The following is a 26,776-nucleotide window of genomic DNA, read 5'->3' as shown; positions in this document are numbered from 1 at the left end:
CCACGAAATAATTCACCTGAATATTCACCAATTCACAAAATATAGGTCTTTAGCATTCACTAATTAATAGTATCAAACTGTTTTTGGCCACGTTAAATCAAAATGAGGGAGGGAAATAGTTCAACGTGTCCACGATTTATTAAAACGAGGGAACAAATAAGTCGTCGTAACAACTAATTATTTAGATCAGTGGACAGGGCGCATAAGAACAAACAGTGAGAGAGCCCCGGCCGCGCGCGCGCGCACTCTCACCGCCTTCAAACAACACGAGCGCTGTATTGCTCTCTCTCCCTCGCGCATATCAACACAGTAAAAGGTCGGAAGACCGATTGTGTTTTATAGATTAGTAGTTTGTTCATATAAAGTGTTTGATTAGCAAGTACATGTTTAGGAAATGCATAATACAAATTGTATGGGTTAATGTAACGGTAAACGGACTCTGCGGGTAAAACTGTTGTGATGAAACTGCGCATGCGCGGGGTAAAACTGCTGGTGTAAAGCTGTGGCTCTGCGGCTCTGCAGACAGATATTATTGTGCTGCGATCAGTGGCGCGGATACTGACTGACTATATTTGTTTCTGGCTCGCGCACAGCCTTCATTCTCGGACGCGCGCTTTCTTTGCCCGCTTCATATTAGAAAACTGGTCTAGCGGTCTCTGGCGGTGCAAAAATGTATTACAACTAAATTCAATGCACACCATTGACGCCACTTAACCGAGCAAAATGTTTCACTCGGTTACGCAATTTTTAACGGTTAATCGGTTAATCGGTTAACCATGGACACCCCTAGTATGTATATATGTGTGTATATATATATATATGTATATATATATATATATGTGTGTGTATATGTGTGATTACAGTATGTATATATATTAGGGCTGTCACTTTACGTTCGAAAATCGATTGCACAATCGATTGGACCAACCAACGCAAGTTTCGAAAACGAAAATAGGGAATCGATTTTAATGGTCTTTTCTCGGAGAGCGTCCAGCTCGTCACGATACGCCTGCAGCGAACGCGCGTCACACAGCAACTGCAGGCTCTGACAAACACGCATAACAGCAAATTATCTTTTTGCATAATGCGTCTCTTTTTACTACAAAACTGTGAATTCTGCCGGTATGCAGACAGTCTCATGCATACAGATACAAATTCGGGCTACGCGTCTACAATCGCCTACGTAGGCGAAATTTGTTTGACATTTCTAATCGTTAACACAGCCATATTGAAGACTGAGGTAATGTTTTTCATTTATGCTATGGCAGTCCACTCTGCTTATTGTTTTCCGAGAATATTGCACTCCTGTTTGTCACTGCGTACGAAACTTCACGCCAATAAATCATCAGAAATATTGCAGACTTGTGTGCGTCTCAAGCGCCCTCTTTACGTTCGTCCTAATGCCTGTTCGTTGTCCGTGGATTTGCCCATATTTTGCGTTTAAAATGGTAACGTCTTTAGACATGGAAAATCGATTTTACAATCGATTCAATGAACACTTATGTCTCAAAAATCGAACAGGATTTTTTCACAAAAGTGACAGCCCTAATATATATGTATATATGTCAAAAAAACTTTTAAAAGAGTCCAGAGTATCAAGTTTAAAAATGAATTTTTTCACTATTTACAACAGGTTATAAGAGATAATAAAAATATTATTTTGTGTCAAAACCACTCCTTTCCTGGTGGGAACTTGATTTTCAAAAGTAAAGGAATGTGTGACAGCCAAATGTAACATTTTTGACTAGGCAAACATGTCAGTCTCTGAGTAGCATGTAATTGATCTCATTCTGTAAAATAGGTGTAATGAACTAAGCAAATAGTATTTTGGACGTCTCCAGAATGTTTTATAATTACCCAAAAATCAATCATGGTTCACCCCTTACGCACGTTATCACGTCCGTCAAAAACTTAGCCTGGCAGTCATTCGGACTATTAGAACTATAAACATCGGCATAAACACACTCCTGGGCATCAGTCACTTCACTGATTACTTGCTGGCTAAGAAATAAATAAGTATTACCTAATGATCCATCTGTTTTCAAATCCACATCATTTGAATAACACAACATCGATGTCTGTCAGAAAATAACGTGCACAATACACTGTAGTATTTATGAGAAGCAAAGATTCAGGGAGTGCACACATTTCCTGGAAAACCCACATTACTGGAGTCTTCGCTTACCGAGAAGAGGGTGAAAATTGTGGCCTGAGCGGCTTCAACATGCTGTCTGTCAGAGACAATAACGTGCACAATACACTGTAGTATTTACTAGAAGCAGAGATTCAGGAGTTTCCTGGAAAACCCACATTACTGGAGTCTTCGCTTACCGAGAAGAGGGTGAAAATTGTGGCCTGAGCGGCTTCAACATGCTGTCTGTCAGAGACAATAACGTGCATAATACATAACACACACGAGTATTAATTTGTTCTTCACTCGCTGAAATTGATTTTATGTATTTTGATGTAATTGATGACTGACCAGGGAACTGAGTGAAATACTTCACACTGCATGCTAAAGAGAATAAACGCCAATCAAAACTTCGCTGGGTTAGTGAACATCATTCAACGTGTGTTGGATTTGACTGACATTTTTTATGCACAAACTACACATTATGATTATGACGTTCTTGATTTGAATATTTTCAATAGTTGCCTGATTTAATAATTTTGATACAATTATATTTGTTAATGAAGGGCCTTGTATTTTGACATGGTATTTTGTTTTGTTCCTCCTTTTTCTAATCAGTGCTGGATCATTTGATAAATCGCAATTTATTTGTGAATCACATTTCCCCCTCCCCAGTTAACATTATTTTCATAGTCATGGTAAACCTAGCCACTAAATGTTACACAAGATCACTTTTAGCTACTATCAGTAAGGATTATTGATGCTCATATGCTATCAGCATTTGAGATGTCAGTTAATGAATGATAAGCTGAATTAAAGGAGGCCCACACACTTTAATGGGAATGTGAACAGATATGATCATGTGAGACAGCAGCTGAAAAGAGAAGCTCTAGAGTGCTTTAGTAATCAAAGTGCTCTGAGAGAGAGAGAGAGAGAGAGAGAGAGAGAGAGAGAGAGAGACGTTTGAATATCTTTATTTATTCAAAAAAATAAATTCTCTTGCTTTTTTTCCTTCCCGTTCCTTCCTCTTTTTTTTAAAAAAAATTTGTTTGATTTTTTTTTCCTTTTTCTTTTAATTTTTTATACAATTGAACATCTTACATAATCACATCAAATTTCAAGACACTCAAAAAATTTTTTTTTTTTATAAAATTACATACATATATTGCTACACAACATATTAAAAAAATTACCTACCACTATTTATAAAAATTCAGAATTAGGTTTTCCTCTTGATGCATTACACAAGACTTCACTTAAACCCCATGTTTCTTTAAAACTAACCAGATTGTTTGTCAAAAAAAAAAAAAAAAAACTCTGCTCTGATCCTTGAAGTCACAAAAACTCTTAACATTCTCTCTGGATCTACTAAAGCTTCACTTTGCCAACATTTTATAATCTGTATATAAAACAGCCACAGGTCTCCAATTTTTCAGCATACCAAGATCACCTTTTTGGGGTAATAGAGATAAAACTGCTTTTTTACAACTAGTAGGCAATACCTAATGCATGCATTGAAAATTAACTGCAGAGGTTGGGAAAATAGTAAGTGGAATGACATTAATTCCACTCGGGAGTAAAAAGGAAGCTTTAAAACATTTGCTGTCTTTTAGGCGGCAGCTGTTTATGGTTTTAGAATCGCCGGCTCTAGATATCTCGTTTCGGTTTAAACATGAAGACAAATCATATATGATCTATACGAACTCACCAATCATTTGAAATGCTTCAAGTGTGGTAAGATCGGGCATAAAAAATGGAATGCCCGCATAAAACACAAGCTGAAGACGATATCAACAAAACAAATGAAAGTGAACAGGCGGTCGATGGTGAAGCAGAGAATGCAGATAAAGACCGATAATGAAACCGACAAAGTGAATCAAGTACTCATGAACAAAATGAATCTACTGAAGATATAGGCCAAAAGGAATCACGTGAAAAAAAAAATGGGAAAAAATTATTGGGATGGAGAAAAAAAAAAAAGAAGAGGAATTTAGAAGAGGCAGGGACAAGTGATGCCAAAAAATCTTAAAAGTTCGGATGATATAGATGTAGACACTGTTGAGAATCGATTGGATAATATACCTCTGTCTCAGCTCTCTAAAAAAGCACTGATGTGACTGAAGAGATGGCTGATGATGACTGTCTTTCTGAAATGTCAGATATTCCCTCCCATTATGATGAGGATCAGTTATACTGTAAAAGAGATTTCCTTGATGAAACCTTTGGAAGAAAAGCAGAAGTAAAGGAATTTTTTCCTGATGTGAAAAAGTTTTTGGCTTCAGTGATCAAGATACAAAACACTGTCAGTTATGAAGAGTTAAGTAGAAGAAAATGATTCGGATTGAAAAAAAAATGGTAACAAACCTGAGAAAAGAAAAAGTTATTAAATTCTTTATAGTTTATTTATGAAGGAAGCACAAGTGGTGAACTATCTGTCTATTTTTGTCTTGTCCTCTATTTTTTCCCTTTTTCTGTCCTCTTTTTTTCATGGAGAGCCTTAGAATAGAATAGAATTGAATTAATATCAATGGAGGAAGAGATGGCAGGAAAAGAGCATGTTTAAATTAATATATACAAAATAAGAATATTGATGTAATATTTGTAAAAGAGATGCACAGTGATGTGAAAAATGAAGAGGAATGGGAAATGGGGTGGAGAAGTGATTTATATATGAGTCATGGTACAAATGTTACTGGAGGAGTTGCTATTTTATTTTCAAAGACGATTAATATAACCAATGTGTCTGTTAATGAAATAGAAAGAGGAAGCAAGTATAAATGGTTTTGTTTTTATTAACATTTACACATCAAAAACTGGAGCTGAGAGGATACAAATATTTAAAAAGTTATATGAGTTTTTAAAACAAAATTGTGATGAAAAATGTATGGTTGGTCTTAGGGGGTGATTGGAACTGTACAGAAAAATGTACTTTAGATAGAAATGGAAAAGAACCTCATCCCTCTTCTGCCAAATTTTTACATGATGTTATTAGTAATTCTAATTTAGTTGATGTATGGAGACAGCAACACCCTAAAGTTAAACAGTATACGTGGGTAATTTTTCTCATGATCATATTAGTACTGCCAGATTAGACCAATTTTATGTTAATAAGAGTAAAAGTAATAGAATTTTAAAATCTACAATTTGTCCAAATGGGTTCTCTGATCACCATTTATGTATAATTGAAATAAATGTAAGGAAGTCACAAAGTCATTGCTATTATTGGCATTTTAATGTGAAATTGTTACAAGATGTGCTTTTTTTGTGAAAAGTTTAATGTGTTTTGGATGGAGTGTATTCACAATATTCACAAATTAGAATATTTTGTCAAAATTATATATATAACACAAATGGTATGATCAAAAAACAGTTTTTGAACAAGAAAAAGAGACAAAACAGATTGAAAGTGAGTTAATTGTTGGAGATGTTGTGACAGTTGGGAAGCTGGAAGAAAAAAAAAAGCTTTAGCCTCATTATTTCATGAGAAAGCAAAAGGGGGCTTTAATTAGAGCTCGCTTTGCATTTTTGAGAGAAATGGATGCACCAAGCTCCTTTTTTAATCTAGAGAAGAAAGAAAGAGAAAAAAAAATGATGTTGCATTTGAAAGATGTAAATGGGAATGTGATTTCAGATCAAAATGAAATGAGAAAATTTGCTTGGGGTTTTTATATGGACTTGGATAATGACAATGTGATATCGGATGCATTGAGGAGTTACATAAACACTTATTGAAACTTTCTGATGAACAGAGTAAACAACTTGACTCTGGCTTTCAGTTAAAAGAACTGTCTGAAGCTGTTCAAAAACTTTCAACTGGAAAATCACCTGGTCTAGATGGACTTCTGGCTGACTTCTATAAACATTTCTGGAACCTACTGAGTTAAAGTTAGGTTTAAAAAAAAGTTTTTGGACTTTTAGAAATTAGAAATTTGTGGACAATTAGAAATGTTCACTCTTGTCGACTGCGATACCAAAGGTGAACTTTGCTCACGATGAGTTTACTCACAAAACTTTAGAAACCTTTAGAAACACCACCACGGCCTTGTTTATTCTGGAGAGAGAGAGGAATGCTGAGAGGGATGCTCACAGGAAGAGATCATGGTGAATTGCTGCTTCTCCATAAATAAATAAATAAATCTTGGCAACGTAAAATGAGAGGGAACAACAAAATTGTTTAGAAAAAAAATATTGAGATTATCCTAACATCATTTGACAGCTTTTTTTTACACCTTTTATACCAAACACCCGACTCCACTGTATGTACTTTTACGAATGTGTTTGGTGGGAGGAAGACCAATATTAAAATTCCAATTCCTTCCTGCTTGTACTTCTAAAGGGGTATTAAAGGAAATTGTATGGAGAATATGTACAATGATCTGTTTAACCTCCAGCGGCTCTTGGACGGCTTCTTGACTCCGCCAGCTTGTGAGGCGTAAGTAGATTTCTGACAAGGTATAAATCAAATTATAAAAATGACAGCCAGTGACATTTTCCTGTGAGCGATCCCTTCACGCATGCGAGAGAGAGAGAGAGAGAGAGAGAGAGAGAGAGAGAGAGAGAGAGGAATATCTTTCAGGAACGCCTTATTTCTTTATCAGTCTGGGCTGTGGGGCCAGAAAAACAAAGAGAGGATTGGCAGGCCACATGCCAATGAGATCTGCCTTATTGTCCAGCATCTGATAGCGCAGAGAGGATGAGCAATACTTCAGCTTTGTGAATTAGATCAGTCTAGACGCTGGATTGAAGCTACAGTATGAGACATTTAGTTGCAGTTCATTTGCTCATTCATTCACTGATTGCAAAAGGATGAAACACATTTGTTTGTGCACGTGTTTTCAGTCTTTAATTGATTTATTCAAATAACACATGCACATATGCACAGCTTTATTCATAGACCATAACAAATTAGTGAAATATACATTTATTCATGTACTTGTTCGTTCGTTTGTTTCAACTAATGTGCAACAAATGAGTGGCAAAGGCAACTGTTTATTCATTCATTTGTTTGCTTGTTCATTCATTCATTTGCTCAATTATTCATTTACCTAATGTACAACAAATGAGTGAAATATACATTCATTTGTTTACTAGTTCATACATTCATTTAATTACCACAGATGATTGAAGCACATTCACGTATGTACTGCACATTCATTTATTTATGTGTTCATCATTCATCTTTTTTTCACCTAAGGTCTAAGAAATGTATGATACATTTTTATTTTTTTGCTTTAATTCATGACATATTAGAGTAATATTTCTTTGTGTACTCGTTTATACATTCATTGACTCATAGCAAGTGCATTTCGAGCAAGCATATGCTCATTAATTCCTCCAGTGACCTCATGCCTTTTGCTGAGTGTAGCCTCAGAAATGGAGACAGAGATGGAAAGAGAGAGAGAGATGGAGAGGAAGGGCAAAAGTATGAAAGCGTAGACATGTTATGATGGACGCTGATGCATCATTAGCCCTCCCGCCCCGGCTGTGTACCGCCAGACAGCCAATTTCTCCTTCAGCCACACTGCATTAGAGCACGACCCTCAGGATTATGTCCACTGGATCCTCTATTTCAGCCAGCGCCATGCTATCTGCGATAGATTATTTAGCATCAGCTTTCAGCTACATTAAACCTTGTTAAAAGCAGCTTCATGGCGAAGGATTACAAGGACATGATAACAGGGAGGGCTATCTCTTAATGAAGGAGTAATTTGCTCCCTGCTCTCTCCAGACCCCCTTCAGGATATACTGTGAAGGGAACGTGGGGTGGAAGTGGAGAGGGCAGAGCTGCTCTCTGTGAGAGCTTCCCAGGGGCTGTGTGGAGAGGCTCTTATGCCCTTACAAATACCCAGAGATGCTGCTAATGCGTGTCCACTTGCATGCCATCAAAATCTGAAGCATGCCCCCACCTCTCCGAGGCTTTGTTCTTGTTGTTCTCTCTCGTTCTATATGGTTCTGGGCTTTGTATCTATTTCTTTTGCTGTCTTTCTCTCTATTGGTCAGGGTTCTCAATCAGTCCACTTGCTGTCTTAAGCGTGTTGGTAAATCTGCCATTTGAAGTTGTTTTCTAAATGAACTCAGTATGATTATGGAGTAATTTACAGTGTTTGTTTTATATATATACAGTACCAGTCAAAAGTTTGGAAACATTACTATTTTTAATGTTTTTGAAAGAAGTCTCTTAAGGCCCGTTCACACCAAGGACGATAACTATAAAGATAACGATAAAGATATAATTCTAAAAATCGTTCTCCATATTAAAGAATAACAGAGTTCATACCACAACTATAACGATAAAGATATGAGGAACGATATCGTTGGGATCACTTTCAGAACGATTTTTTTTCCCAGCTGTCGAACGATAAAACACTGACAGCCAATCAGAATCCATTCTAATTTAAAGGTCTCGCGCATTTAAAATGGATCTGGATCATCCGGGCGCGCGCGTGCTTAGAATAAAAAGTCTGTTATCGGTCGCTGGTGTGGACACATATATAGTTATCTTTATCGTTATCTTTATAGTTATCGTGGTGTGAACGGGCCTTTATGCTCATCAAGCCTGCAGTTAAAAAAAAAAAAAAAACAGTAATATTATGAAATATTATTACAATTTAAAATAATGGTTCTCTTTTTTAATATACTTTAAAATGTAATTTATTTTTGTGATGCAAAGCTGAATTTTCATCAGCCAGTACTCCAGTCTTTGGTGTCTTATGATCCTTCAGAAATCATTCTAATATGATGATTTATGATCAATGTTGGAAACAGTTGTGCTGCTTAATATTTTTTTTTTATAACCTGAGATACTTTTTTCAGGATTATTTGATGAATAAAAAGTTAAAAAGAACTGTATTTATTTAGAATAGAAATATTTTGTAGCAATATACACTACCGTTCAAAAGTTTGGGAACAATAACTATTTTTTTAAGAAATTAGTACTTCCATTCAACAAGGATGCGTTAAATTGATAAAAGGTGATGGTAACAATTTATATTGTTAGAAATGTTTTTTATTTTGAATAAATGCTGTTTTTATGAATAAATGCTGTTAACGTTTTACTCATCAATGAATCCTGAAAAAGTATTCCAAAAAAATATATTAAACAGCACAACTGTTTCCATCATTGATAATAACTGAGTATCAAATCATCATATTAGAATGATTTCTGAAGGATCATAAGACACCAAAGACTGGAGTACTTGCTGATGAAATTTCAGCTTTGCATCACAAAAATAAATTACATTTTAAAATATATTAAAAAAGAGAACCATTATTTTAAATTGTAATAATATTTCATAATATTACTGTTTTTTTGTTTTGTTTTGTTTTTTAACTGCAGGCTTGATGAGCATAAGAGACTTCTTTCAAAAACATTAAAAATAGTAATGTTTCCAAACTTTTGACTGGTACTATATATATATATATATATATATATATATATATATATATATATATATATATATATATATAGCAATTTTTATTAAATATTTTTTAGATTCTTTATTAATTATATTCTCTATTAGTTTATTTAATTTGGCAGTTATATAGATTCATTTTGTCAAGAATTCAGCAAGAATGAATTGTGTATGCTGATAATGGCATGTTTTTGTATTCATACGTTTTGGAGCTCAGTTTCCTAAAATAATGTAAATGAAGTAAAGGCACAAACACAGCCACAAAATTAGCGCTGAACACTTTTTGCACTGTGCAATTAGCATCTTGCAAGTCAGTTTTGAGTGCTGCTTTGTGTAGGCTACACTTCTGCAATCTGCAATATTAATAGCACTGAGCTTGACAGTGATTAGATGCAGGTTTTTGCACTGAAATATTGTGTGCAAAGTGTTCATGCTTCAGCTGATATTTTTCATGACATACAAGAGTTTGTTTTATAGAAGCCATAGATAAATTGATCTACCTGAAGAGACATCCTCAATTTGATTTGGTTACTGTGGTCATAAGGCTAAAACCTGTTGTTATATATTTAGGTCATTGGCAGTTTATTATGGATATTGACCGTGGTCATTCACTTTGTCTAATATGAAAGCATATTTCCCTCTTTTCAGTAAAGCATTTAGCTCTGTTGGATGAAGAGTGATTGTGGGCCAATTTCACTGAGTGCTCTTCAGAATGCATGACAGGTATCTGATGGAGATTGTGACAAAGATTGAACAAGCAGCTCAATATTTTATGTTTTTAGGTTGTTTATCTGCATGGTGATTTGTGTGTGTGTTTGCACGAGGGAGAGAGAAATGCCAGAGTTTTTCCTTCCCAGGATCTGGGTTCTGACCTCTGGAAAGTACCTCAGTCCTGCGATAACATCTGCTTCTGTTCGGAGACGCTAGCATTTATGCTACGGCTAACTCATCAGGTATCTTAGGCCCATCTCATTGGCTCTTTATTAAACCCTGAGCATTGGCACCACGAAAATCATCTCCAGCAACAACAACAACGACAGCAAAATAAAAGTCAGTTCTTGGATGCCATCCACTGTCCAGTCTATCTGAATAACCTTTAGATGAATTAAATGATGAATGTGAGGCCCCCTTCAGAGCGCATCTTCAAAGCCCAGCTAATAGTTGCACGCTGCTGGAATCCAGGCCATCGGATTGATCAGGCCTATCTCAAAGGGCAATTAAAGAGGGATAAAATGCCTCAGGCCGAAAAATGGTCTGGAGGAATAAAAAACACACAAAGCATTTAGGTTCCTTTAGTTCAGACCAGCTCAGAATACTGAACGTTTAGGGATGGACATACAGTAACAGCCATTATTTATAAAATATAGTTTATTTTTATCTGTATTTTGGTGTTTACTTGTTACCGTTTCCATTTTTGCCTATTGCTCAATGCCAGAAAATCAATTGCGATGCACGTTTAATGTGGTTTTAACTCAGTTTGGCCCATTTATTCTCTTTTTGAAGCGAGCTAATGGTAATGATGCTTATGTTGAAGCCAACAAATCAATATCAATAAGTAATGAGGCATGACATTGCAGAAATTTGATTGACTTGAGCTTATCCCTTGGCGTTTCTTCACTGAGATTGTGTCTCCAGGACAAATACACTTTCTCAGCCTCTTATTTTTTTTATTTTTTTTATTTTTTGGAATGCCCTGGGGTGGAGGATTAACTCCATTCGTTTTAGATCTTCTGAACTTCTCTGTGCTGACCTCAAAGCATCAGAATCCCAAATGAAGGAAAGGGTTACTCTCAACTACAGTAACACCGGAGAACAGGGGCGTTGACAAGGGTATGCATGATGAGATTTGTGGTTAATGAACCCTGCCCTACACATGCAGGATTTTTTTACTGATAAAAAGATAATATAATAATAATAATTCCATTTGCATTAATAGCTCGAAATGATACACTTAAAATTAGGGGTGTAACGGTACACAAACATGACGGTGCGGTACGTTCCTCTGTATTGAAGTCACGGTTTGGTTCGGGTTCGATACAGCAGGAGGGAGAAAAATATTAACTGTTTTACACACAAATGTGTATATGTGTTTAAATAAATTCTATTATAATTAAATTTGTCTTAAGGATAAAAAAATCTGTCTTAGCTAATGCTGTATGTGAAGCCCTTAATTACATATTACTCTAATTGTAAACGTTACAATTAGAACACCAAATTATTACATTTAGTTGCTATTTATTTTTAGATATAAAAATCAACACTCAAAAAAAAAAAAAAAAAACATACTGTAAATTGCACATAAGGCATGTTTTGCATTAACTTCTAAATCAAATCATAAAGTACATTTTCTACTCCAATTCATTTTTGAAATATAAACATTTACACAGGGGCTGTCATAACTTGTTTTCATGACAAATTTATTTAAACATAAATTAAATAATAAAGACATTACCAACAGGTGAAGTAAATATAATGATTAGGCTAATATAAGTGCTTCTCTCTAGAGTTCATTTCTCTAGTGAACTAACATGCTTTCGGCCCTAAATGCCTGAGGTAAATGTGAGATATTATTCTCAAGCTGTTTTATTGATATCTTTCCACAGTTGAAACACTGTTTGAGAAATGTAAACATATCAATTGATCTTCTCTTCTTCTTCTTCTGAGCTTTTTACTGGTAGCAAACAGCATTGCATTGGCGCACGGCCTTCTGGATTGGAGTGTGGATCGTCGTGCGACTGCATGTTCGGGTGGAATACATGTACCGTTACACCCCTGCTTATAATGTAACTCCATGACAGCTGGATTCATAAAGGTGTTTTTGGTGTGTGTTTTTTTTTTCAACAACATGCAATACACTACTGGGCATAAAAAGACCATAAAAACACATGCACATGATCATCGGATGTAAGATTTATTGACTGCGTCCTGGCAACTCGATATCTCTTGAGCACTGACATGGAAGGGCAATACCTAACAAGGCATCCAATACTGTAACATCCCTATCAGGTACTGTACTGTATTTGTCCCATGTTCATCGTCATTCCATCTCTGTTGTGCTGTAATCTCTCTCAGAACAGTCCTGAAAAGCATCTCTGCTGTATGCATTTAATGATTGACGTCTGGAATTGCCCCTTGGCGGCTGCTCCTACATAAGCACTGTTAAATTTTTGATGGACATGAATTTGGTGGTATCTAAGGGAAGAAATCCTCCAAAAGACAGCAGATGCGCCAAGCGTCTGAATGAGACACAAAGACGGCCCGCGAGAAGCTGGAGACACGCCACACAGCAGAGCTTTTAATTTCTGCTAATTCACCTTGGCGCCGTCCCAGGCATGGTGATTAAAATAGAGCCCATGTGCTGGAATGGCTCTATAATATACATTTTCACATTTGATTATACAAGCAATTATGTTGCACTTAATGAAATTTCAAATGTGCTCAGGAGGCTGTCGGCAGAACGGTCCACATGTGCAACGTGCAAATGCAGCCCACCCTACCTGACCTCCTTCAGCTCCACATCACTTCCTGGTCTGTTGTGGAATCCTTTGCTTTTAAAGGAATAGTTTACCCAAAATAGCTCACCCTCGTGTCGTTCAAAACCCATATGCATGCATTTAATGAGGTCAGTAATTATTTTATAATTACTTCATTCCAGCAAGGATGATCAAAAGTGACAGCAAATACATTTATAATGTTGCGAAAGATTTCTATTCAAAATAAATGCTGTTCTTTTGAAATTTCTATTCATTAAAGAATCCTGAAAAAAATCGAAGAAAAAAATAGACGTTTGTTGCGTTTAATATTTTTAACATGTTACAAGAGTTTTCCTGATTTACAAGATCTAAATTTACATGGGTTTAAAAAAAAAAAAAATGTATTCGCTTTAAATATTTTTAACCCTTTAAACAGTAAATATTAAAAGTCTATTTTTTACTTCCCTTTGACATCCAAGAGTTTTAAAAAGGGATTTTTCAATATTGTTTACAACAGGATCTGCATTTTCATGGGTTTAGACAAATATTTGTTATAAGAGAATAACTTGAAATGAAATTAACTTGATTTTCAAAAGTCATATTATTATTATTATTATTATTAACAACATTTATCACTAAAAACAGTTTTGTTCTGTTCTTCACAAAGTTCTTCAGAAGTAACTTCAGAAGTATGACATATAGAATGTCATATGGACTTTTTGTAGTATTTTAAACGTTTTATTGAAAATTAAAAGTATTAAAAAGTAATCAACATGAAATTGAGTAAATCATTAATTGTTTTTTTGTTGGTCTATGCTTTAAGGTTTTTCCTCTGTGAACCGATTAACATTTGAAGCAACTAACAAAGAAACTGGTCTCTCCGTAGTGCTTTAAACAAGGCCACATCTTCCCTCTATTTTAAGAGATTCTTGGGAGAGTCCAACTTTACGGTTAATAAATGATGCTCCTCCCATCGTTGACGCTTCAGATTTGGACTGTAACCGTGTCAAACGTCTGTTATTCCCCCAGGCTGTTGGTGAGTTTACAACACCCTGATAAACTGTAGCAGCTCCGATATGAATATCCCCCCCAAAAAAAACATGAGCTGCTGAAGCCCTGTGAGACGGCGGAGGTGGCATTATGACTTAGGGAGGCTGTCGGCTCTTGCAGCAGAAGTGTTGTTGATGAGGAATGGCTTTATAGTCCATCTTTCTGATCGTACCATATGTGTGTAAACATAAACAGTCTGGCCAGTGTCGTAGCGAGTGGCCTAATTACATACTATCAGTGTTATTTATTTCCTAAAGGTGCTGTTAAAGAGCTCTCTCTCTCTCTCTCTCTCTCTCTCTCTCTCTCTCTCTCTCTCTCTCTCTCCCTCGCTCGCTCGCTCGCTCTCCACCTCTGAAAAACACGCTCTCCTTTAATCTGTCATACTATTTCAGCCAAGTGTGAATATTTCCACTTATTATAATGCAGTTAATGTCATGTATGATTTCTCAAAATGATTTTCTTCTCAAATATTTTAAAAAGTCCAAAGTCACTGGCGTGAGTTATAACGCTAGCATTCCCAAATGATTTGATGGCTAATAGATGCAAACTAATTTGACCTTCAATTATCATTTATTTTACACCAGCTGCATTTTACACTCGACTGTGGAAAGAAATGTTATTATTACTTGTTTTGTGAAACTGAAGGATAAAGCATGAAGGCATGACCCCAGAGAAAAGATTTAAATTTTACACCGCTGGAGCGGAGTCCTCCTCGCGGCTCAGTTTGTTGACAGCGGAGAAGTCTTTCAGAGCGTATTTTCGACAGTTCTTTAATGTTCCTTTTCCTAAGAACTGGACTGTATCAGTTCTGCCAGATGTAAGCTCACAAGCTTTGTGATCTATTGAAATAGAACTTTCAACTAACCAGAACCAGGAAAAACTCATTTTTAAGGGGTTCCCTGTCGATAACATCAAAGGCTGCCTTTTTTTTTCTTGCGCTTTTCGTTGTGCCAATGCTCTAAATTGGATTTGTGAATGCGTGGCCTCTCTTATCTCAACTATTCATGTTTTGTGTGTGTGTGTGAGCAGACTATTATTGTTTCATTTCCATTTTTTTATTATGTTCCGAATTCGAATTTTGTTTGCTGTTGTGGAGAGTCTTTCCTAAATCACCCAGCACATATGCAGGTTGAAAAGCAGTTGGTCTTCTCTAAAAGTGAAAAATTCCCAGTTTCTCCAGTGTGTGTCTTTTTAAGTAGGACAGTGAAATTGATGGCCCAGTGCTGCTAGGTGACCTACATACACTGGCTTGGACAAAATAGACTCCTGAACACACATACACACACAAAGCAGGGGAAGCAGAAGTCAGCAGAGCCTCACTGAACTCACATCCTCACAGATGTTCACATTGACACACATATGCAAATAAGGAGAAATATTGTGAATATGATGTCCTGTACCATCATAATACAACCTGGAACCATGTGCGTGATAGTAAAGTAGAGATGGGTCACAAGGGTTGACTAAGTATCTGCTGGCCGTCTAGCAGACGACTAATTACCGACACATTCCTAGTGTGCATATATAATATTATATACAAAATATATCGAGATAAACAACCAACATTAGTAGGGTTATTTATTTTTTTGTTTGTGTCAAGGTGCCATTTTGTGTCAGGGACAATTTAACCATCAACAGCATATCTCTTTAGAGCAGTCAACAACCTTTATTGCTCATCAGCTTCACTCCGTTCTCTCTTTCACCTTCACTCCTGTATCTCGTCTCTCCATGTAATATCCTGATGCAGCGCTCACTCAGGTGCCCGGCTCAAGGACAATGACTTTTAGCGCCATGATTCTAAATACCCAATAGAGGAGTGCGGTAATGAGATCCATCGGTTTAATTGTTACGGAGTTGGTGCTTGTTTGGGAGAGAGTTTGGAACGGCTAATTAGTCAAAATGATTGAGATCCGGAGGCCCGTGTGAGGGAGGAGATAGATAAGGTGAAATGTGCCGAATGCATTATTCAACGGCAGATAGAGGAAGAGCTCTTTCTCGCTCGCCCTATTGAGAAAGACAGACTCCTACACATCCACGTCCTAACCTTTGACCTCTCACACCTGAGAACAGACACGTGTATTCTTTTGTTTCGTATCAATCCTGATTTAAACCATCGGATTAACGATGTTACCGAATCTCTGTGGCTCGCACGATAACCCAGAGAGAAACCTCAATAGCGTTCAATACCGACATAAAGACCACCTGTTGTAGAGAGTATAATTAGGCACCCTGATGCAATCGTTTTCCGGTGAGATGGATCAATTTTATTTCACTCTGAAGGGTGAACACCGAGGCCCGGCTCCGGCTCCCGCCACTGGCATTTGCACTAGTGAACACCGCATTATCAAATATGTTTATTTTTTTATAAATCTCTCTCTCCTTAATTCGTCATGCCAATTGCTTCCTTTGAGAAATTCCTATCATGGCCCTCGCCTTGATGTGTCTGCTGTAATTAAGGCTCAAATTGTTTTGATGCAAGTGTAATCACATTAGCCTGTTTGCAGGGGAGAGGGGTGAAATTGGACTTGTTGCTCCAGCGCCTGTGAAAAAGGCAGCAGACTGCGTGGAGTTTATGGATTATGAAAGAAAGAACTGTCAGAAAGCATCGAGCTCAAAGCGGCGTCCCATATGGCTCTTCATTACCGGCCCTGTCAGAGCCAGTCGAACCGCCACAAACACAATGAAAGCCTAATTCGCATAGTTAAAGATGAGAATGGGATAAATGTTAGGGGATGATTGCGAAAAGATGGCTCAATTATTTGTCAGGGAATAGATTTTTTGGTTTTGTTTTTAGAGATATTTGTTTGTTTCGTTTGTTTTACTCCCCCTGTTTTGTTATGCCATTTGGCGTGTTGACAATCAATGCAACTAGCACTGAAATTACAGTTGGCTTCATTTATATTAGTCACAGAAAAATGTATCAAAGATAGCAATATGTTGAATTGTAATGACTCAGATAATCATGCAGAGTCGAGTGAAAGACCAGATGGTGCGCGATATGTAGGAGGTCTTTGGAGTTCAGAGAGATTTTTCAAGTAATATTCACAATAAATTAGAACATTGTTAAAATCTTACATCCTCTAATCCTTACTTTGCTTGTAATTGTAAAGAAGCGACTGCACGAGGTATGTACCTTTTTTTTAACCCATCCTTTTATTTACCTTTTGATCTTATCATCTGTAGACATTTATGATGATGTTTTCATCTTCAATTACATAGAGAGCAGAGCAGCTTTTATTAAATTGATAAAGCTGAATCAGCTGTTTAACCCTCGTCTGTCTGTCTACCTGTCAGACAAGTTTTCAGTCTTTGCCTACAAAATATTTTGGTTATGATACATTTGCTCAGATGAAGGACTGCTGATTATCAGTGCTTCTTTAGAAGATACAGGGGTCATAAAGGTACTCACACATGAAAAGTTTAGTTCTAACTTGGGATGATTTGGTAGGTTATCGTTTACTTTCAACTTGTGATATGATTTTACTCCATTGATTTAATAGAAATAATTGAATAAAAGGTTTGGCTTGATGAAAAAGTCTGTTTCTCTCCCTCTATCTGAGCTGTGCTCCACAATTCGTGCAGATGTACCCTGCTGACTGTGCACATATCGCACCTCTCCGTTCATCCGTCTTCTGTAATGAGGGAGGAAGGACTCAGATCATTAGCCATTAGGGAGGAATGCCTGCTTCTGAAGTGGCTGGTATTTTAGTTAGGTGGCTTTTGGAGGGCCTAATGTTGACATTAATCTTCAGTGCCACTTGCGAGGGTACGGCAATGACCTTAATGGGGTTTCTCCCCCCCCCCCCCCAAATATAGGGCACCCCATCATAAGATCACTCCCCAGATCTTTCACACACTTTCCCTAGATGTGATTGTGATTGCAAACATTTCTTGTACATCTGTGTTTTCCAACCGTTTTGTCTATACTCAACAGCCCCATCAGGAAGGCTCAAGTACTTCACTGACACCAAACCAGTAATGTGTTCCTTTATTTTGAACAGTATATCTATTGTTTTATCATTTAAAACCTAACATACACATTTTTTGTCAAATGTTTTTCTCAGAAAATGTTTTGCGCCGTCTTTATTTAAAAATAAATTCCACTCAGTTTGATATGTTGTTATAAATGCAAAGAGATTCACAGTTTTATTTTTTGTCCAAATACATTTTGGGGCATATGATCCACTACAATTTCATCCACACAAATTGCCAAAACGTATTTGATTTGATTTGATAAAAAAAAAAACTGAATATGTAAATATATGATATAAAAAAATAAATAAATTATATATATATATATATATATATATATATATATATATATATATACACGTCTCCCTGACGTACACCTAGCCCTAGAGTACAAATTAAACGCTGGCGTGTTTATTTACTCGTGCTAATAGAACTTGTTCCTTAACATGCCAATGGCAGGTGCATTAATTTGCCCCGCTAGTTTTCTAGCATCGCAGCTTAGTTTATCTCCACACCCTTGAGATCTATTTACCACTGCTGGAGTAAAAGATTAATAAAGTGTCAGTGATGGCGCTCGGCTTCAAGAAGTTTTTGTTTTATACACTTCTCTCCCACCCCAAATTCTTTTTTAGGTCCTCCCTTCGGTTTCTCCAAGAGCAATACCTCTCTCCCAAGTCATTATAATGTAGTGGGGTGGCTGGAGCCACAATCGATTACGCTGTCTAGTCTCATTTAGTTTACAAGAGTTCCAAGTTCCAGAGAGCTTACCGAGAGGCTACTTTTCTCCCTGCCCGTCTTCTTTTTGATTAAGCGGATGTGTAAATAAGGCCGCAAACTCCCATCGATGCATGCCAATCTATTTATTGACTCCTAAGGATCATTCTCTCCACTCCCCATGGGTGTCTTCAGGCCGAAAGAATTGAGCTCCTCCCAGCACATGTGAGCGCCGGAGACAGCCAACTGTCTGCCGGGAGAAAAAATGAAACTCATTGACAGATGTTCTTGTGGTGCTTTCTGCTCTCATTATTAATAGATGAGAAAAGGGCCCCATTTATCAGAGTGGAGAGAAATTAATTGACACTGGCTTTGATTTTATTGCTGTAACTTGTTGTCTGGATGCATCACAATTGTTTTTCCTTTTTCGCTTCCAGGGCAAAGTGTTTGATAGCACAGGCACCCCCAGAAAAAAGCTTTTTTCATGCATTCTCTCCCAGACACGAGCAAAGAGACATATGCTTGCCGACTCACACACGCAGATATAAGATACCTTATGTAGTGGATTGTTGCCCTGTCACTTCCCCATTGTGGCAGCATCCCCACCCGCTACAGACCGAGGTGCTGATGTCACTGGCCTGGTCTTTATGCCTCAGAATCAGCAAACAGTGTTTAAAGCAGCTTAGCATTTATTACAGGGTGAGGTGCAGAAAGCATGATGTGCAGCTGTGTCATTTTGTGTAAAGTTTCCTATCTTTCCTGTGAGGGACCTAAATGTAGCTGAAACTTATTTTATTTTGGGCCTTTTATTTTGACTTTTTTTTAATATATTTTTTTATTTATTGGTAACATTGTCAGTGTGTGTAGATGGCACTGAAAAGAATCCACTTGAGCCTGTTTTTCAGCCTCAGTGATGATTGATTTTTTTTATTTTTTTTTATTTATTAATCTGTATAATAATGACCTGTAACATTTATATTGTGGCCATTCTAATTATATTAAATTGAATGAGATGTAGTATTACATGTTTTTAAAGGAAAACATTTCTGGTTTGGTGTCGACTGTGGGCTACCTAAGACTAAAACTAAACCAATACAGGGTTCCCATGATCATGAAAGACCTTGAAATATCAGGAAGTTACTGACATTTATAAAACCTTAAATTCATGGATATTTCTGTAGTGAATATAAATGTTTCACTCGCAAATAGCAAAAATTCCAATCAATTTAACTGGAAATTTAACTGGTAAACATTTTTGGGGGAATAAAATCTGGAAATTATACAGAACGGAATGGAGCCGGAATGGAATTTGCATCCGTGTAAGTGGAACAGTTCAATACAGTGCAAATTAAAGTTTTTAGTCCAAACTTTTGTAGCACACAGGACTTTTTGTCAAGCATTCCTTGCTTGTTTTAGCATTCCCCCTCCTGAGCTCATCTTGTGGTCATATATTATTCAGCATCTGATCTCGCATACCATTGTATGAATCACAGATTCATGTGATCCTCCATCCGCGCCATTTTGCGTGCGCGCGCTTGCGAGCGTGTCCATGCATTCATGAGATGTTCCATAGGCATGCCATTCCCCCCCTCCGTTTAATATGCAACACACAATCTATTTACCATCTCTGGTCTCTGGAAAGGATACGAGGTGGCCGTAATAATATCTGATTCGGTTGTGTACCTCTTCCCTTTAAATACATCGAACTGCTCCAGGCACCCTCAGCTTTTTAAGCAAAGGTCAGAGGAAGGCTCATTGATTTAGCATTTTAATTTTATTTGTGCTGGGCTCCGAGGGGGACTGGCATTCAGCGTGGCGTGGCTCTTTGTTTTGTAAGAGGCTGTGAATGTCTGGGTGTCTGTTGAGACCCAGCCTGCTTCGCTCTGGCTAATAAGTGTGAGATGGCAGCCAGACGCCTCCGTAATAGCCACTAACACTTATTATCCTCCCCGAGATTGGAAATCCATGTGTTGTCATTGAGGGATCTCAAGACAAGTTAAGCGAAAAAAAAAAAAAAAAAATGCGTTTTTTTTTTCCCTCAAGCGTACCGCTTCAAAACAGATGTGCGTATCGTGTTGTAGGAGCGTTGCGTTGGTGTAGGTGGGCTGTAAGGCAGAAGTGGTTTCCAATGTAAGGAAATGGCCTGTTCAGAGTGGTTAAGTCACTAACTGAGCGAGATAATGCCTCGGGGTGTTTGAGGCGGAAAAATGCGACGTCTCCTCCGCCAGAGCCGAGGCAGCTGTTGTTTTGCATTGTTCCCGTCCTCTCCTTCGCTTGACTTTGCAGGGGATGTGGAGTAGGGCCCACGATATTGGCACTCTTTCATTAAGAGATCCTGTTAGCGGCGCTGGTCTTGTCATTAGGAGCACTGAGGGTTTTTGATTTGCTGCCATTTCCAATGCCCGGTCGAGAGCTCACCCTGCCGATAGCGCCCTGAACTCTGACAAAGTCAGCCTGAGGGATCGTTACCTGATCTTTCCTGCTATACTTGATGCATTTAGAGATTGTGTTTGGCAGTTTTGGTTCTTTGCTGATCTAAAAACTCTGAAAAGTCACAAAGTTTCACAAAAATGTGTTCATTCAGCCCTCGTCTAGTGATCCCAATGCTCCAAATAGTAATTAAACATCTAAAATGATCTTTATTTGTATGTTTGTTTGAGAGGTGTACCTTCCTAAATCTTTCCTTTGTTTTGATAATCCATGAAAAATTGCCTTTTTTTGATAGCCACTTAGCACAAGTTTGGTATCGTTGTAAAGCGCACCATTCCAACTTTGTGAATATTCATAGTGAATTCTTGACGGCATGAGTCTGACTCAAACTCATGCTGATGTAAACAAAATGATCTTACTCGTGCTGACTGACAGAGCTGAAGCGTGCGCACAAAGACGCCTCAGACAGCGCGCAATCCCGATATACACACATACACAGAATTACAGTATTTCAAAAATATCTGTCTTGGGGAGTATTCACGCAAACATTATCTGTTATGTCTTAAGTGAACGTTTGGTTAATTGTTTGGGAAAAATATATGATGTGTAACATTATATTAGATCCATGGATTACAGTAGGTCTTAATATATTGGCTGTCTGTCTCGTTAATGTAAATCAAACAATTGTGGTATCATGGAAAAAACAGTTGAATATATATTTTTTCTATAGGTATAGGTTTTGACTTGATTTGTGCCAAATTTGGTGTTATTACCATGGATTTTAAGGTGTGGATGCTTGGTGATTTTGTTTTGAAACCTTCAGAAAACTTTTAACTCGACTTTTCTCAAAATTGACTTTCGAACAACTGTAGCTCAGTCATTTTTTGTCTGATAACTCATTTTTGAAAATTTGCTCAATGTGACTCATTTTGCCAGCACGGGTCACATATTGAGAAGATCAGAGATGGTTCTAACTCTTTCATCTGTTGCAATTTATGTGATATAATTTTAAATATATAATATGAATTTTAATATATTTAAATTCCAATGAACCCCATTTAATTTCAGGTAAAATAATTAAGGAATGGGATTTTTTTTTAAATGTTTTGCTAAGTTCCATAACCTTTGTGGGTCCAGTAGAAATAAATGGTGAACGTAGTGTTACAACTGCAGATGTTCTGCAGACATTACGTACCAAATCATATAAAAAAGAACCAGTCCTGTCATTTAACATTAACCTGCTATTATAACTAGATTTTTCCTGTAAGTTCCTTTAAATATATTCCTAGTCTCACCTCTATGTATTTGTACACTTTTGGACAGTGTGAATTATGGGATTGATTGTAGATCTGTCAATTGGCAAGTGAATGTCAGTTTCAGATGCTTCCTGCTGGGGTGCAGGTACTGTAACCCCCGCCCCCTCCCCTCCGCAGCCGACGGCCTCCCCGAACCACCCAATGCGTGCCAGCTCCCTCCCGGCTGCTGAGAAATTGCTCCTGACAGCTGATTTGTTGGTTGTCAGAACTGGTCGCTGTGCGGCTGATAAGGGCGCAGAGGCCCGAGATGGAAAACTAACTGCCTCTCATGATTTCAAAGGCAGCCCCATCAGCCTGGGGCCTGCAGACACATGTAAATGTCTCTGGGCTGAAATCACCAGGGATGTTTCTTCCATGTGCATTGGTGCTCTTTAAAGAGTTAGTCTGTGCTTTGCATGCATCTATCTATCTATCTATCTATCTATCTATCTATCTATCTATCTATCTATCCATCCATCCATCCATCCATCCATCCATCCATCCATCCATCCATCCATCCATCCATCCATCCATCCATCCATCCATCCATCCATCCATCCATCCATCCATCCATCCATCCATCCATCCATCCATCCATCCATCCATCCATCCATCCATCCATCCATCCATCCATCCATCCATCCATCCATCCATCCATCCATCCATCCATCCATCCATCCATCCATCCATCATCTCTTCGTTCGTTCATTCGTTCATCTACCGTATCTATTTTTCTATCTTATGCAGTTCTATATCGTGTTTGTTAACAATTCGAATTAATTTATGAATGCCACACAAACAGCAACATCTTTTTTGATTGATTGATGTTGTGGGTCTGCTTGGCAGTATTTAATGACATGAATTAAGTCAAATTAAGTGAAGAAAAAAATAACTTTTTTTACACTACAACCACCTACATTTATTCACCCCCCTAGATCCTTGCTAGGAAAGGTAGAGCAAACTAGACAGGACAACGGAGCAATGGGAGGACCTGGTCCAGCCTGCATCGAATCATCAGGTCTGATCAGTCACAGGAAGCTCTAATAGGCTTGTACAGGAAGCCATTGCGAGAGAAGAGGTCACTGGGTAATTGGCTGTGAATCTTGTTCCAGCATCCTCCCATGGGGCGGCTGCTTCTATAACTCACTTCCTGTCAATGATGTCAACCCTCGAGACCGCCTAAGCCCGGGCTGAAGGGTCGATGAGGGGGTACTGGCTGTCATCCAACTTTGAAGAATATGACAATGCAGCAATGACCGTAGATCACCCCTACAGCCTGTACATACAATAATTGCCCTTAATTACCTCATGCCCCAATACAAAGCCCTCATGCGGCTGTAGTGTAGCTAATATTCCATCAGTCAGCACAGCTACGGCGTTCTGTCGATTTTAAACGGCACGCAATCCACCTCTGTGCTTACCCCAGCAGGGCGAGGAGTGGATTCTACTGTCATGGAGTCAGGGAGCAGATAATTCAGCTGGTGTTTTCTTCCCCAAACAAAACAAACTGTACGTATAATAACCGAGAGGTCACGCGGCGCTGGACCAGAGGCCACTGGCTTGTTTATCCCATGCCCTCTTATCATCCCTCCCGCCTCTTCATCTGCTCTTATCACGGCCGGTGTTGAGAGGGGCTCCACGGCTTCCTGTTTTGGGTTTGCTGTCAACCCCTTTGACCTGTTGACCCCGCGACTTATCTCTCACTTTCTTAAAAGCCAAACGCCTTGTCTAAAAGCAGCAGGGCAAGTGCTCTATCTTGGCTCTTCTTGTTGCTGTTACTTGAAGGCTTGTAGAGCACAGCACACTTACGTGTGAGAGTGTGTTTGTGTGAAGACAACTTCAAAATATTTGTCGTAATTATTATGACATTTACGATATTATTTTCTATAGATATTCTTTTCTCCCTAACAACATTATTATTTTTTTTTGTTATGAAGAAAGAAAGTCTCTGCCATCTGGTTGCAATTTTCATATCCCAAGCTATTCAAAATTACATAAAGAATGTGATTCATACATAGAATGACTTTCATACACATTTTGAGCATCTCTTAATTTCTGTATTAAATGATGATCAGGTTTGAGACCCTATCTCAATGGGTTTGAGCATTTTTGGGTTGTTGTTGGTGTTAATCACAGGATGTTCCCCATTCCTTATGGATTGTGTGGCTCTGTTGTGCTTTGTGAGGTGAAAATGGATCCTCAGTAGATGCACTCACTTAGGAATGAGGAAAAATAGTGTGTCACGTATTGAAAAACTCGCAAAGAAACATCAAATATTTGGTAATGGAATTCACATGCCGGCTGGCTCTACAAATCCCATTAAAACAGCTTTGAGCTTCCTCCATCTCTGAGGAGCAGACTCAGAGCTATTTTAATAGTGCCCAGGACTTCATCATTTTAACAGCAAAAGAGTTCCTGCTCTGTACTAGATACATAATTTGCATGGCATTAGGACCAGATAAAACGAAGATTGCTGCACGATTCAATGGCTCATTTATGCCTGCTCCATACGATAATAGCAATCAACAGATATTTGTTGCTTTTTTCCTGTTCATTTAACTGCTTCTGTGTTGGTTCACTTCAATCATGAGCTGTTTTTTTTCCCCCTCCTTCCTTTCTTCCCCTGTTTTCTCTCTTCCCCTTCCCCTTCTCCCATCCTCTCCTTCTTCACAGGATTCGGCTTTGTTACTTTCGAGAACGAGGATGTGGTGGAAAAGGTCTGCGAGATTCATTTTCACGAAATCAATAATAAAATGGTGAGTTGGTTTCACCTCTTTGCAATTTTTCAATTCGGGGGCCAGGATTAATATTTGATCCTGGAAGCAGAATGGGTGCTTATAATGGGCAGCGTACAGTAAGGGTGACAGGGCTGCTGGGTGCGTGCGCACATGGGTTTGGGGGGGTGTCATCCCTATCCCCGACCAGCCTGCTTTCAAGGGGATGAGAAGTCACTGGGGTGCACCAGCCACAAACCATGAAATTGTGTCTTGGATCCCTGTCTGCCAGGCTGGGAGTAAAGGCCTGTCTCTTTCCCACCGTCACAATTCCCTCAGCCAGGGAAGACTGGGAAAGGATCTGGCAGTCACTCTGGGGGCTTGTTAAAAGTGTATGGTGCAAAAGATTGAAAGAAGATTTAAAAATCAAAGCCTGGTCGCTTCTTCCATGTTGGCACCTGATGCCCTGTCCCATGATTTTCTGTTTGCTGCTACGGTTCGTATTAGATTTCCCCGCGTCTTGCCAAGCTTTTGAGAATGAAAGACAGCAGAGGGACACGGTTCCTGACCTTGAGGCATCTGCAGGCGAGCCACAGATCCAGCTTGCAGTGCTCGCGACGAATCACCAAATGAGGACAAACCCCAGTGTCATTCTACAAGACAGCCAGTTAGCAGGATTTTTAATGAAGGTCAGCGCTGTCAGTAAAGTTCAATTACTTAAACTTACAAATCACAGAGAACCATGAGCCTCTTGGAGTTTTCCATGAGATCGAGCTGAGGACTGATTTGTGGCATCGATGACCAGTGTTGGGGAGTTAACCAGCTAAATTTAACTACATTGATTCTTTAGCATGACAGTAGCTCAGCTGTTTTTTCATTCAGATGATTCATATGAAATTGACTGGTTCACTGATTCAGGTTCCTACATAGAAGTCCCTGCAATTTCATTTATTCAGTATTGATTCTCGAATCAATTTGATTCTGATTCGAAAACCATTTGATTATGATTTATTTAGGTACATTTCAGTTGTGTTTTCCTTTTGCTTTTCTTGAAAGAAGGTATAGTGTTCAAAAACGATTAATTTAAAGAACAGACTCGTAAGACTCATTTGTTTTGGGGAACCAGGCTACACTGGTTACGTTTTTGTTTTTAAATAGGGTGTTAATTGTACATGTTGATGCTCAAGTTTATTGGTGCGCCCCTGTTTGAGATTGTATTGCAAAATAGCTTGTCTACTGTTTAAACTTAGTTTAATTCGTTTCAAAGTAGCTTCTCAAACCCTGTTGATGACATAATGTATCCCAGTATTTTATTCTAAACATGACAACACAGTGTGACCAGCCTCTCCCCTGTCTCTTCATTGATTTTTATGTGATATTGCATCAAATGTTCTCATTATTCAACAAGCATCTAGAGAAAGCCTGAATTTCTTTTCTTTTTTTAACACGTTTCCCCCAGCGTCTCATAGCAGGAACCTCGCTGTTGATCGACTGGCTGGCTTAAATTGGGCCATTGGAGAATTACTTGCATAGCTAATATCAGTCATGAAGGTTTAAGAAAAAGATAAATGTGGCGAAGGGAAAA

At 38.1% G+C, this 26,776-nt stretch overlaps 1 protein-coding gene across 20 annotated transcripts in view; it reads left to right on the top strand.

The window, feature by feature from the left end:
- The window catches only part of msi2b (musashi RNA-binding protein 2b), a 260,388-nt gene that overhangs the window by 166,597 nt on the left and 67,015 nt on the right, over positions 1–26,776 (top strand). For all 20 annotated transcript variants that reach the window (XR_014030509.1, XR_014030510.1, XR_014030511.1 and 17 more), the window contains one exon: positions 25,151–25,233. Coding sequence is in view for 13 of the 20 variants with exons in the window: in XM_081370975.1 (XP_081227101.1) it covers positions 25,151–25,233 (83 nt within the window). In the remaining 7 variants the exon portion in view is untranslated. The remainder of the gene's footprint in view (positions 1–25,150; positions 25,234–26,776) is intronic.

This window comes from Scardinius erythrophthalmus, assembly GCF_964197995.2.
Source record: "Scardinius erythrophthalmus genome assembly, chromosome: 7".
Classification (NCBI taxonomy): domain Eukaryota; kingdom Metazoa; phylum Chordata; class Actinopteri; order Cypriniformes; family Leuciscidae; genus Scardinius; species Scardinius erythrophthalmus.
The sequence above is the reverse complement of the archived record's forward strand: the minus strand, read 5'-3'. Positions and strand labels throughout refer to the sequence as shown.